The 12,779-nt window shown below is 46.5% G+C and overlaps 1 protein-coding gene and 1 long non-coding RNA gene across 7 annotated transcripts in view; one reads left to right on the top strand and one right to left on the bottom strand.

Annotated features, from left to right (window-relative positions):
* The window catches only part of LOC113954144, a 4,635-nt gene extending 900 nt beyond the window's left edge, over window positions 1-3,735 (top strand). Inside the window, exons 2-4 of the long non-coding RNA XR_003530115.1 lie at window positions 1,342-1,453; window positions 2,796-2,959; window positions 3,338-3,735. This is a non-coding gene — a long non-coding RNA (uncharacterized LOC113954144). The remainder of the gene's footprint in view (window positions 1-1,341; window positions 1,454-2,795; window positions 2,960-3,337) is intronic.
* A 1,413-nt stretch (window positions 3,736-5,148) lies between these two features.
* The window catches only part of VPS13D (vacuolar protein sorting 13 homolog D), a 92,785-nt gene continuing 85,154 nt past the window's right edge, over window positions 5,149-12,779 (bottom strand). For all 6 annotated transcript variants that reach the window (XM_027658112.1, XM_027658113.1, XM_027658114.1 and 3 more), the window contains 3 exons: window positions 10,320-10,451; window positions 6,567-6,807; window positions 5,149-5,600 (listed from right to left, as the gene is read on the bottom strand). In XM_027658112.1, the coding sequence (XP_027513913.1) occupies window positions 5,469-5,600; window positions 6,567-6,807; window positions 10,320-10,451 (505 nt within the window). In that variant the 3' untranslated portion in view covers window positions 5,149-5,468. The remainder of the gene's footprint in view (window positions 5,601-6,566; window positions 6,808-10,319; window positions 10,452-12,779) is intronic.

Below are 12,779 nucleotides of genomic sequence, written 5' to 3'. Positions count from 1 at the left end.
GATTGTGTCCATCATCAGTCAGTGGTGTGTTTTCTGTCAGAAGTGGCTCACGGTTCAATATCTGTGTGTGAAAGATGCAGTGAAACCTGCTCTCTCCCCACAGCAGTGCAGTTCCACCCCGAGAGCATCAGTGGGTTGTCTGTGTGTGCAACAAGGTTTTTAGCAGGGCCTGTTGCAGTAGGAGAAGCCACAATGGTTTCTAAGTAAGGGAGAGTAATCTTAGACCAGATATAAGGAAGAAATACTTCACAATGAGGGCGGTGAGGCACTGGCACAGTGTGCAAGGTGTGAACATGGATTCTTGTGCAGTGTGGGGGTTATTTCAGAATTCCATGGGAACCTGCAGCAAGTTGATCCTGCAGGAACAGGATGATCCCGGGGTGAATGTAGAGCCAAGGCTGAGGCAGGTGAGCAGTGCTGAGGTGCCTGTCACTGATGGCTGGTGCTCAAACAGGCCTGGGAGCTCTGCTTTGGCAATGGGTGCTTGTCTCTGAGACTCCGAGTGCACCTGACACTGCTGTGGGGATTCCTGTGTGGCCTGGGATGTGTTCTGGGTGGTGCACAAATACATGTTCTTGTGCACATTGATTCCTCTGGTGTGTGCTCAAAGGAGAGGGCAGAAAGGTATCTATGAGAAGAAAAAAAGGTGAGTGAAGTTGTTTGTGTAATGTGGATTTTTAGTGTTTGAAATTGGGAAGCTCAAGGTGGGGGAGTTGCCTCTTAAACCTGCTTATAAATGTCAGCTCTGCTGTGATCTCAGTGTGATTATGACCTTGGCAGCTGTTTATTTTTGCTCTCAAGGTTTTATCAGTAGCAGAGAGTTTCTCCAGGTGGATACTGGTTTGGTTTAAAATTTTATTTTTTTTTTTTTTTTATGGGCAGGATGAGCAGTTGGGATTAGTGTCAGTGAAGCAAAATGTACAAGTAGTAACTGGTGTCGTGCTGCAAGATCAGAGTGACCACTGAGAGAATGGAATGAGTTTGTGCTGTCTCTATAATCCTTTGAAGCCTCTTAGTGCCAGTGCTGTTACCCCACAAATACAGATGTGTCCTGGCACAGAAGGTAGTGCTGAATAGAATTTCACATTTCTGGGATGTTTATCTCCAATACTGTTTCCTCCATACTTTGAGATTAAAATAAATCTTGAAAAAAGGATGAATGGAAGGGCCTAGAACTGCACCTTGGCAGAGGGGGAACATCCCTGGTGGTGCTCCTGGTGCTGGAGCTGCTGTGTCAGGGGTCTGACCTTCCCAAGAGCAGGTTGGGGGAGAGTCTGGGCCTGTGAATGGTGGGTCATTTTAAAGAGTTATTTGATTTTTTTTTTTTTCCTTCCCTCCAAGCCTCCACGCAGACACATGTTTTTTGCTACATCATTATTTTGATACCCGGTGGTTTGTTCTGCTGGTTGTGGGTTGTTTGCCAAGGGCCTTGGAGCAGCAGAGCTCAGGAATGGTGAGTCACCCTCCCAGGGCAGAGAAAATGTTTGCTTTTGCGGTGTCTGGAGGGCTGAGGGATGGCTGGTATGATGGATTTCTCTTTTATTTGTTACAATTCCTCTCCAGCTGCAGCGTGCAGGGGACTTTTTTTTTTTTTTTTTTTTGCTGGCATTTTCAGAAACCATTGTTCTGCAGCTCCCGTAGCAGCCCTTGTCCTTTGGGTGACCCGGCCATTTATCCAAAATGTAAATGCACATGGAAGCTGTTTACTTCTCTCGTGGCCTTTCAGTGCTTTTGAGTCAGCCCAGAGCAGGCCGGAGGTACAAGGTTGTTTTTACCCACCAGGAGAACACGTTGTGCTGGGCCCAGGGGCAGGGGCTGGAGTGTCAGATGCAGGGAATAAAACAAAAATAAACCCAAACCACAACCAGCAGACCCCGTGTGACACTGGAGCCTGATGCTCTGAGGCAGCACAAGCGTCCCCAGGCCCTGAGCAGAGCTGACCCAAAGCAGCTGCTGCTCCCATGGAGCTGCAGTTTGCTCCCAGATATTTGTATTTCTGGCCCAGGATGTGCTGTGGTTCTACTGAGCAAAACACGAGAGAAAAAAAACCAAAAAACCCACGACTATTTTTTCCCCAGTGTTTGTCACTGGTTAATCAGTAACCTTTTCTTTCTGGCAGGAATCCTTGTAGGATTCTGCCCTCTCCTGCCTGTGAGGCACATGCAGGGCTGGTCCCAGTGCCCACCTGCTGCTGGGGTTGCCTCACGTTCTCCCAGTCCAGAAAATCTGCTGCTGGAGAACCATGAAAAGTGTTTGGTTCAGTCAAACTGCTTGGTGTCCTCCTAATATCTTCTCAGGCAGCTGGGTTTGTGCTGCCCTGAGCCCTTTTTCAAAGCTGTCAGACCAGTAGCTGTAAGAAATGGGCTGCAAGAAAGTCAAACCAGTAACAGGAGTGGGGAGCTGGAAGTGGTTTGTCCCAGCCCTGCATTTGATAAAATTGAGGATCATAATGTGGAGTCAGAGTGTGCTGTCAGCTGGAATGCTACAGCAGTACTGGAATCTGAAGCTCTGGGCACATTATTTTGGGTTCTTTTTTCCAGAAAAATAAGTTCCTTCTTTGTAACAACTCTGCCTTTAGGAACACAGGAGTTTGGAATACAGCCTTTGCTTTTCAAGAGAATTTTAAATGTATATTTGTTGTGTGTGTATATATTAAAAAAGTAGTATAGAAGCATAGACATGCACTGTTATTCTTTGTTAGAAGAAAAGTTGTGTAAGTGGACTTTAAGCAATTGTTGACTTAATTATGTGTTTTAAGTTTGCTTTTTTTTTCTTTTTCCCAAATATCTGTGCAGCAGCCTGTAAGCTGAAGAGTGTCACTGAAACCTGCTTTTTCAGAGCCAAGCACCACAGGTGAAATCATTGTGACCAGCAGATTGAGGCTGGTTCCTCTGAGGAGAAAAAAACAGAGCAAGGGCCTGGAGGAGTTGTCAGCTGAGTGGGCTCTGCAGTGAAGCAGGTTGGTACTAAACTGTGTTTTAGAGAGAGAAAGAAGTAAAAAAAAATAAAATATATATATATCGTTGGGCTAAGACCTTAAGATATTTTACTGAAAATAGATAAATGTTAAAGCATCCTGCAAGTCCAAGGAATGAGCAAATAGATCCAAAGGTCCCTGTCACTGGGAAATGTATGACTGTTTCCTGAGTTTGAGATGTGGCCCATTTAGCCACTTAAGCTTCTCCCCACAAAAATGTTAAGCACTGCACTGCTCTGGAAAACAGCCCTGGGGACTGGAGCTGCTGGGATGTATCATCACAGTGATTTACTGGGAATCTGTTCAGGAGCAGAGGAGGAGGATGTTGTTCACATTTGCCCCGTGCTCATCTCCGTGCAGGAACACCTCACCACGGAGGCCCTGTTGGAACCAGAACTGTCCATGACCCAGGAATGATGGCAAGGGAAGGGGTATTTCACTGGGAACAGCCCACAGTGAGATGCAGAGGGACACAGAGAACTTCACCCCTGGCTTGTGCAAAGTGTCTAAAAGTTACTGAGTTTCCTTTTTTCCAGTTTCTTCTGGGACTTTAGGAAGTGATGACATTCCCTTCCTGGAGAGGCAGCAAGTGCACAGGTGAGTTATCTCTGGGCAGGGGAATCAGACCTGATTGCACAGTCACTGGGCAGGGGAGGTTCCAGCAATGACAGTGGTGACATGTTCCCTGGATTTGTACACCTTGGCAGGAGCAGGGGATTGAGCACAGTGTGCCAGGGGGAGAGGACAGGAGGAGAGGGAAGGAGAGGATAATAAAGTGGAGGAAGGGGGAATAAAAGGGAGGACAGGAAAAGGGAGGGAAGGACAGCAAAGGGCAGGAAAGATAGGAAAGGATGGGAAAAGGAAGGGAAAGGGAGGACAGGAAAATAAAGGGGAGGAGAGGACTGGGGAAGACAGGAAAGGGAAGGGGAGTAGCGGAAAAGGAAGATAAAGAGAGGAGCTGCCACCACCCACCTGTCACACGTGTCACTTCCATGTTGTGTGTGAGGCACCTCTTTCCCACTTAGAGACAGTTCTTCCTTCCTGCCCCTGCTGAGCTGTTATTTCACCTACTCTTTGTTACACTTGGAACAGGTTTTTTTACACAAATGAGATCCATTGGCCACTGTGGCTCCCTGAGTTCAGAGCACTCCAGGGGTGACTGTTCAACCACTGCTCTGCTGTTTGCACGTCATCTCTGCATGAAATGGTTACAGACCCCAGGGATCCAACCCATCCCTGTAAATGCTCAGCACGGCACAGAACTGCTCCTTGTTTTCCTTCCCCCCCTCCAGCAGGCAGGTATTTTACACGAGTTCACAACTGGTTTCATTCTAACCTTCAGTACCAAAATACTCCCATGTGCCTTTATGAAAGGACTTTACTTTCAAGTTAATCTTTTAAAGCTGCAACTCAAAGGTTTACCAAATAACTAGAGGTTTACCTTAAAATTTAGGTTACTCAGCATTACAGGGAAGTTGTATCTTCACTCCAGGGAGTGACACTGAGGGTTCCAGTTCCTGTGGGTTTAAGGTGTTAAAGGACACTCATTCCTCATCTTCAGCGTGGTTATGGTTAATGAGACAAATATTGATTTAATGTACAATGTTGGAAAAAAACATGTTATTTTTATTATTTTAAAACTCTACTTTTGAAGATGTTGTTGTGAAGTCAAACAAGCTGGTGATTTCCTCTCCCCCCCCTTCCAGGCACTACTCCCCCCAGCTCCAAACCCTCCCTGCATCTGAGAGAGGGGAAAACCTGAACTTAGAGATTCCATTTCCAAGGCTCCTCCCTTCAACTGTTTTAGAAACAAGTCAAAGAAGGAGCCTTGAGGTGCACACTGTGAATACAAAACTGAATTAGTTAGTCCTCACTGTAATATTCACCAAAATGCAATTTTTGTTTAAAAAAAGAGGCTGACATTTCAGTGAAACACCAGGTCTCTGTGCACTCACCTGTACTAGTGAGTTAGCAGAAAAAAAACCAACAAAAATCCCATTAAACTACCCCAACCAATTCACCCTTCTCACAGTGTTAAAGCTCCAAACTACCTGTACTCCAATAGCTGAAATTAACTCTTAATTTTATGTTTTAAATGTTTATCTACTTTCCTGCACTTTGAACAGCAGTTTTCTCAAGGGAAAAAAAAGACAGAGAGAGAGGAGGGCTCATGTCAGGTAGTGCAGTACGACTCAGTAGAGCTCCTTTAATTTCTTTACACAGTAAACAGACTTGTATTTATACCAACACCCGCCTGCCCGCTCCTATTTACATGGACACTTGTACATATATACATGTTAGCAAAATACAGGGCTTCTCCCAGACCCAAAGCTGTGTCAGCTACACCTCTGTTACACACCTAGTGCTTGAAAAAGAAAAGCCACCTCTCCTGTTTTCACTAAATACTAAAATTATATATTTTTTTTTTCCTTCTCAGTTCTGGCTCCAGCCTGGTGCTTGCAGGTCACTCTGGCAGTGAGGAAGTGAGTTTTCAAGAGTCCAGCTCGAGTTGTTCTGGGTTTTCACTGAGTCTCAGCATCAGCTGCTGCTCGTAGTAAAGGCTCTTTGCATAGTTGATTTCTTGAGACAGCTTTACTGCCAGGGCTTCTGATTTCACTTTCACCTGCAGAAAGAAAGGGGATTTTCGTTTCCTGCCGTCAGCTAAAGCAGAAGAGATTTTAGATTTGAAGTGAGGAACAGAAAGGTGTCAGTGGAGATCCCTGCTCAGTGCTGAGGCGGAGGAAGAAGAAGCAAGTGGAACACCAGGTGCACACAGACAGGTACTCAAGGGTGAGAGCAGGAACATCTTACATATCTGAGGTTGTTTCCTTTGCTTCCCCTCCTACCTTTTATCTGGCTGCTCTGTTTGGAATGTAAACTGCCTTGGGTCAGGGGTGAGCTTGTAACTGGGCCTGTAAAACAGCCCCTGAGCAACTACTGTAATGGCACAAAAAGCCCTGTAATGGGCTTTAGAAGAGAAAGCCTTGATTAACTTTTATATGCTTGACATAAACACTGTTTCCAGTCTTAGAGACCTCACAGCAAAAAAAACACTACAAGCAGGAGATGAGTAAAAAGCCAGCAAAGTACCCAAGTTCCATTGATGTGGTAAAGTTAAAAGCCTTTCATAGGTAAACACATGTTTCTTCCTGTTACTTTTCTGCCTGAAGGAATATTTTAGGGTTTGCCTTTCTTTCCCTTTCTCAGGAGTTTAGGGAGTGCCTGAAGTTGAATATTAGGAGAAGGTGGCTGGGCACTGAACAGGGTGGCTGGGCACTGAACAGGGTGGTTGGCACTGAACAGGGTGGCTGGGCACTGAACAGGGTGGTTGGCACTGAACAGGCTCCCCAGGGCAGTGGTGCCAGAGCTCAAGGAGCGTTTGGACAATGCTCTCAGGGACAGGGTGGGATTGTTGGGGTGTCCTGGGCAGGGCCAGGAGTTGGACTAGATGATCCTGGTGGCTCCCTTCCAGCTCAGGATATTCTGATTCTTTCAGCCCCACACTCAGTGAAACCTCAGCACAGCTGTTCCAGTGCTGACGGAGCCAACCCTTGGGGCACACGAGGGGAAGGAGGTGCCAGGAGCTCACCATGGGTCTCTGCTGGGAGGGGCCTGGCATGGCCACCCCGCTGCTCGTGTTCACAGCCTTCTTGGTGAGCTGGATGTAGACGTTGCCGTGGTCCTTGGACACCAGGCAGTGGTACAGGTCATCATACCTGACCTCCAGGAAGATGGCATCGCGGTCCGTGTAGTCCCCGCTCTTGAGGAAGTACACGGCCTTGGAGGAGATCAGCACACAGTAGCTGTCAATGTTCTCCACTGCTATGAAGCTGCAACAAAGGAAAAAAAACCAAAAATTATTAGCTTGGAGCTAAAACCAGCAAACTAACCCATGTCTTCACCTGTTTTGAGTGACCTCCAGGAGCGTGTCAGAAGATGTAGCAGTGTAACAAGTACGACTCATCTGTGTTTAATTTAAGCAGTTTAAAAGTGGAGCTGACGAAGGACCCTCTCCCCTAGTTATAAAAAGATCATGCTGTAAATCAAATATTAGTGCTAAATGCCTGGCAGCCAGCTTTGGGCATTACAGGGGCACATAAAAATGTCCTTTGACAAGGTTTAGGAAGAGTAATTTCCTTGCACTGAAGCACTGCAAGTCCTAATGCTGAAGCTTAAATGCAACCAACTTCAGTTCCAGAGCTGCTACGTGAAAGGTGTGCAGACATTTATGATGGGAGCATTATCCTTGTCCACACTGTAACCCTCCTGTGCTTCCCTGGTCCCCCTTCAAAACACAAAATAAGCTGAACCTGCTGCTGGGATCAGTAGCAGAAAAGAGAAATTAGCTGTTTAACACGGGGTGAGAGGTTAAGCAGCAAACAGGTTTCCCCAGGGAGATTAGGTTGAGTGATGAATAGGAAGAGGGAGAGAAGAGTGAGTCAGGAATATTGAGAGTTATGATGGCTGAAAAGGCTGGGGTGTAAAAAAATAACCATAAGAGATGCAAAAGTGCAATGGATGTTGCACACACAAATGCTTCTCCCCCACGTCTGATTTACTACTGAAATGAGCCTCATTAGTGGGGTTTTTAAATGCTGAAAAATTCAGCAACTTGAATTTGAAATAATAACTGGATAGAATAATGGAGTGCTAAATAGAGTAATAAAGCTCTGCCAACAGCCCCAGGGTTGAAGCACTGTAAAAGGAGGATTCTCCTGCTGTCAGGCAGGTTCCCAATCCCTGCCTTCTGAACCACTGCTTATCCAAACCTGAGTGCTGCTGTCCTCAGACATCCTGCAAAACACTCCACTGCCTTGGAAACCCAGGGAGTTTGTCACTACTCAGTGTTTTTTGGTGGCAGAGAAGCTTCTCATCTCCAAACCCACCCCTGGCTCTGCCATTTAAGTAACACTGTGCACAAACCACTCTGAGTTGCAGCCAAATAAACCCATAGCTATAAATGGAATGTTAGTAGCCAAAAATGTGGCAAGAGGTCAGGTCATGGTTTCTTTTTGTGGTGTAAAAGGGTAGCTCCAGCAATTTTTTATTCATAGTCCTCTCAAAGACACTGTTCTGCACTGAACTTGCCTTTCCCTCCTCACTCCCCTCACACTGAGAAAGGTGCCCCCACCAATTCCAACCCACACCATCATCTCAGTGCTGACAACCAGCCTAATTATAAAGGGCCTGTTAGAGCTTTGCCAGCTCTACCCTTGGACAGAGCTCCAGGATAGGATAAATGAACTGTGTTCCTTTAAGTAAAACAAACTGGGAAAAAACAGGGAATTTCAGCTCAAAGGAGCCCAGGTGAAAGACAACATTAACAGAGGCCCGGAAACCAGCAGCTGCCCCGCAGTTTTCTACCAGAGTTCAAACACTTCAGGGGAAGGTTCTGCCTTTGAAATTAGTTAAATAGGATGGAGAGTGACATTTTTTATGAAGTGCCACAGAAAACTTAATTTAGACCCGGAGCAGCACTACAGCTGCAGGGGAACAGCCTGGCCAGGCACATCAAACACCACAGGGTTTCCCAGAGAGCCCGGATCCGACGGGGTCACGGTGCCACCAGGGACACAGGGACATCCACGGGGAGCAACTGGGCACCAGCAGCTCCTCCAGAGTCCAGGGGAAGCACCTGGGCAGTGGGACTGCAGGGCTGTGTTTGCTCCACAAGAACAACAGATGATGTATCTACTTTCCCAACAAGACTTTTACTGGTGTCATGTATATATTGTGAGGAATGGAAACAGAGGTCAGTGATTTAATGGAGAAGCCCAGAAACATTAGCTAATTTGTAGTTCAAGCTCTACATTTTGTTCTGAGTTTGAGTCATGCATCATTACCCCCTCTGCTCTTGCCAACTGTTACTTTCTTCTCAGTGTACAGTTCTCAAAACAGGTATTTTTAATCTTTTCAGATACTACTGAAAGATACAACTTTTTAATTTTTTAAACCTATCTACACTATTAAAAATATCTCAAATTAATAAAATGAAAAATTAAATGAAACATGATCCAGTAGAACAAAGTAGAAGCAACCAGATCTCTGGAGAATTTGTGGGGTTTTTAACAACATCAGGAAGTAATTACACAATATTTTCCAGAAGTGAAACAGCGAGCCTAACTGGAAAAAAATGTGGAAACATTTAGTTAGAACAGTAGAGCAAGGTATTAAACCCCCTTTTATGGATTTAACTCTGAAGGAAAATATGCAAATAATCAGGTCTTTAAATGTGTTTCTGATTATGATACTAGGATAAAAGTCAGAGGCATAATTTTGTACTTATTTTCCATGACAAGAAACACTGTGTTCCTGCTGAATGATGTTCCTGATGGCAAGAGTCACAGTGAATGAACAGTGGGACTCGATGACAAAGCCCACTGCTCTGCCATGGATCTTTGTTGGTCACAAATTGCTCTTTCCATTCCCCCTGCCTGAGAGCCAGCCAGGCACAAAGACCCTGGAATGGGATGGGAACAGGATAAACCAAGTGTAAACTCACAGGGCCACAAGCAAATGGCAGACTGCAAACTCTTCCTCACAGAACCTGGAGTGTCCCATGGCTTCAGACCTGCCCAGGGACACTGGGGACACTGAAGGACCCTGCTGAACTGGCACCTCCCTCTGCAGCTCCACCATCAGCAGTTCTGCCCCTTTGCCTTGGCACAAACTTTGATGGGAGACAGAACAGTGCCTGACACTCCCCCCTGACCCAGCTGAGCAGTAACTGTGGTGGAGACCAGTAAGGGATGAATGCTGCCTTCAGACCCCCATCCAACAAACTGACCTCTCCTGTACAACCATGGAATCGTGAAGGTTGGAAAAGCCCTCTAAGATCATTGAGTCCAACCATTCCCCCAGCACTGCCAAGGCCACACTAATCCATGTCCCCAAGTGCCACATCTACTTCTTTTAAGTCCCTCCAGGGATAGGGTCTCCACCACTGCCCTAGTGCTTAACAACCATTTCCATGAAGAAATATTCCCGATATCCATTCTAAACCTCCCCTGGCACAGCTTGAGGCCATTTCCTCTCATCCCCTCCCTTGTTCCCTGGGAGCAGAGCCCGACTACCCCCCCAGCTCCCCCCTCCTGTCAGGGAGTTGCAGAGAGCAAGAAGGTCCCCCTGAGCCTCCTTTTCTCCAGGCTGAGTCTCCCCAGCTCCAGATCCTTCCCAGCTCTGTTCCCTTCTCTGGGAACACTCCAGCCCCTCAATGACCTTGTGGTGAGAGACCCAAAACCCAACATGTGTCTGTGTGCGTGAAGCAGTTTTAGCCCCCGTTCCCCACAGACACGACAGGACAAACAGAGCAGTTTAAATAGCTGTGTCAGCCAGTACTCACAACTCATCCTGGATGTTGTCTGTCAGCTTGAAGAGCTGCTCCTGTCCCTCTGCTTGGCTCTCCAGGTAGCGGGGCAGGAGCCCCTGGGGCCCCCGGCAGCACCGCGGCTTCCGCACTCGCTCCGCCTGCGTCCTGCACGAGAGACACACAGGTGACCTGGGGCAGCCCTTTGCCTCCCACTGACACCTGTCAGCACACAGAGCTCTGCTTATTTTGAAATACAAGGTGTGACAAAGCCTTCAAAAATCCAAGGTCTTCACAGACAAAGCATATGGATCCTGTAAGACCTGCTCTGGAAGACGTGGCACTGGGTGGTTCTCCATCTCCAGAAAGTGTCTGCAGTGGCTAAAGGGAAGTGGCTAAATTAATAGGAAGAAGTAACCTAAACTGAGTCTACTGTCTGCAGACTTGGAATCTATTTATCAGCAGAGCTTTACTGATTTGACTGTTTCTTCTCAGTGCTCTGCAGAAAATAAAAGTATATCAACCTAGAGAGAGCTCACACTGATGGACAGTGCCAGTAGACTGCAAACTGAAGGGTTGTGGAAACAGGAAAGTGCAGTTAAATTAAGACAAAAGAAAAAATCCTCATTAATTACCATCTCCATAGCAGGGTTTAACACACTTTACCTTTCTGAGTGCCTATTAAAAAATGGCAATAACACACTTGAGGGCTGACAGACATCAGAGGTCAGTATTGGCCACAGCACTGCAGGCTTGGTTCCTCCCTGAGCAGTATTTTGTTAAAAAATAATACTCTGAATTCCTTCAAGCTCCTGGAACGCCCTGCCCCTGAAGAATTGTGTTACAGGCTGCCGAGCCCCGTCCCTTCCCAGCAGCATCACTCTGGGGCTGCTCCCTGCTATTTCATCCCTCTTCCAGGCTACTGCTGTTACTGATTTCCCAGCCAAATGCACCATTTTGGATTAGTGCTCTCTGCTTCCTATCCTGACTCTTTGTAAAGACCCTGCACAAGGAACTGCCTCCAGCCTTTCTGATCCAGAGACTTGGGTAGAGTCCCACAGACCATCACCTTTGCTTTTGAAGCTGCTCAGCATCAGCACACAGAGCATTTGCCTTCTGCTCCTTAGACTTCTTAGATACACCTCTCCTGCCCCTTGGGTTTCTTAGATATGAGCAGGATTCACCTGTACAGGTACAGCACTGTTGTCTTTCTGAACCTACACCAGAAATGAACAAACACATGCCTGTTTTTACCTATTAAAACTCTTACAAAGCAGTAAACCAAAGTATGTGTTTGCCTCCATGAATTGGAAAACGTTGAGGCGAAGTTCCAAAGAAATTAAAGAATTCCAACCAGTGTAAATTCACATCTTACTGCTTGTCCAACTTCCTAACTTCTCAAAGCAGGAAAAGGGCAAAATATCACTGATCCAAGAAGACTCCATCAGCTGTTAAACCTCCCTATGCCACCCACAGCTTCTACTGACAAGTCTAAGGAGTGTCTGCAGCGTAAGGTGGGTTTTAATTAACTATTGGCCAGTCAGTAACATTTTGCTGAGACATTTCCCATCCTGCTTTCAGGAAGGTTGGATAAGCAGCCCCATGGGAGCGAGGAGCAGCACCATGGAGCAGGTTTTACATGAACCATCCTTCAGATAAACATTGACCTGTGCCATCTTCTCTATGTTCTGTGGTACCTTGAGAGGAGGGATCTGAAGCACTGCAAGCAAGACTACCTTAAAAAGGGGAATAAAATAGGGCCTTTTAATCCCATAGGAACTAGAACAACTGTGAACACTGGTTTCTAATACCTGGCTTAAAGCAGGTCAGAGAGGAAGTACCAGTACTACAAAGGTACTGGGCACCACAGTGGATTTCTGGAAGGTTTGGCAATTCTGAGCTGTGGTTGGTTTTAGGGTTTGGTTTTTGTTTTTAAATGGAAGAAGCACTTCAGAGTACAAGTACAGTGCTTGCTGTCCCCTCCATGCTCAAACATTCATCCTGGTGATAACAGATCACTCCCATCTTGGTGATAAGGTCGGCAGCTTTCCAGCCCAGTGCCACTGGTTCGAGCCTAAACTGCTTTGATTTAGTCCATCACCCCCTTGGCAAACTGCTCTGTTTGGTCTGCACAGCTAAAAACATTCCACACCACTTGATTTTTTTAATCTAAAAATTTGTTCTACTGTCTCAAGTTACGTTCTGTAAACAATAAGCAACGCTGATGAAATCCCCGAAGCTGCAGATTTGTAAAGCAGAGCGAGTGGTGGTGCCCACATCTGGGTCCCATTACCCAGGCACTCAGCAGATCTGCTGATTCCTTTTTAATAAGCACACAAAGGCAATACAAGGCAGGAATGCCCTCTCGTCTGCCTGGCACAGCAGGGAGTGGTGCTGCTGGATGGAGCCACAGAGGGCTTCCAGAGGGTGTCGGGAGGTTGAGGCCAACACAGAGCTGTGCCCTGCTCACAGCTGAGCTCTGGAGCTCTCATCCAG

Source organism: Corapipo altera, unplaced genomic scaffold (genome assembly GCF_003945725.1).
Source record: "Corapipo altera isolate COAL_440 unplaced genomic scaffold, ASM394572v1 301, whole genome shotgun sequence".
Lineage (NCBI taxonomy): Eukaryota > Metazoa > Chordata > Aves > Passeriformes > Pipridae > Corapipo > Corapipo altera.
The sequence above is the reverse complement of the archived record's forward strand: the minus strand, read 5'-3'. Positions and strand labels throughout refer to the sequence as shown.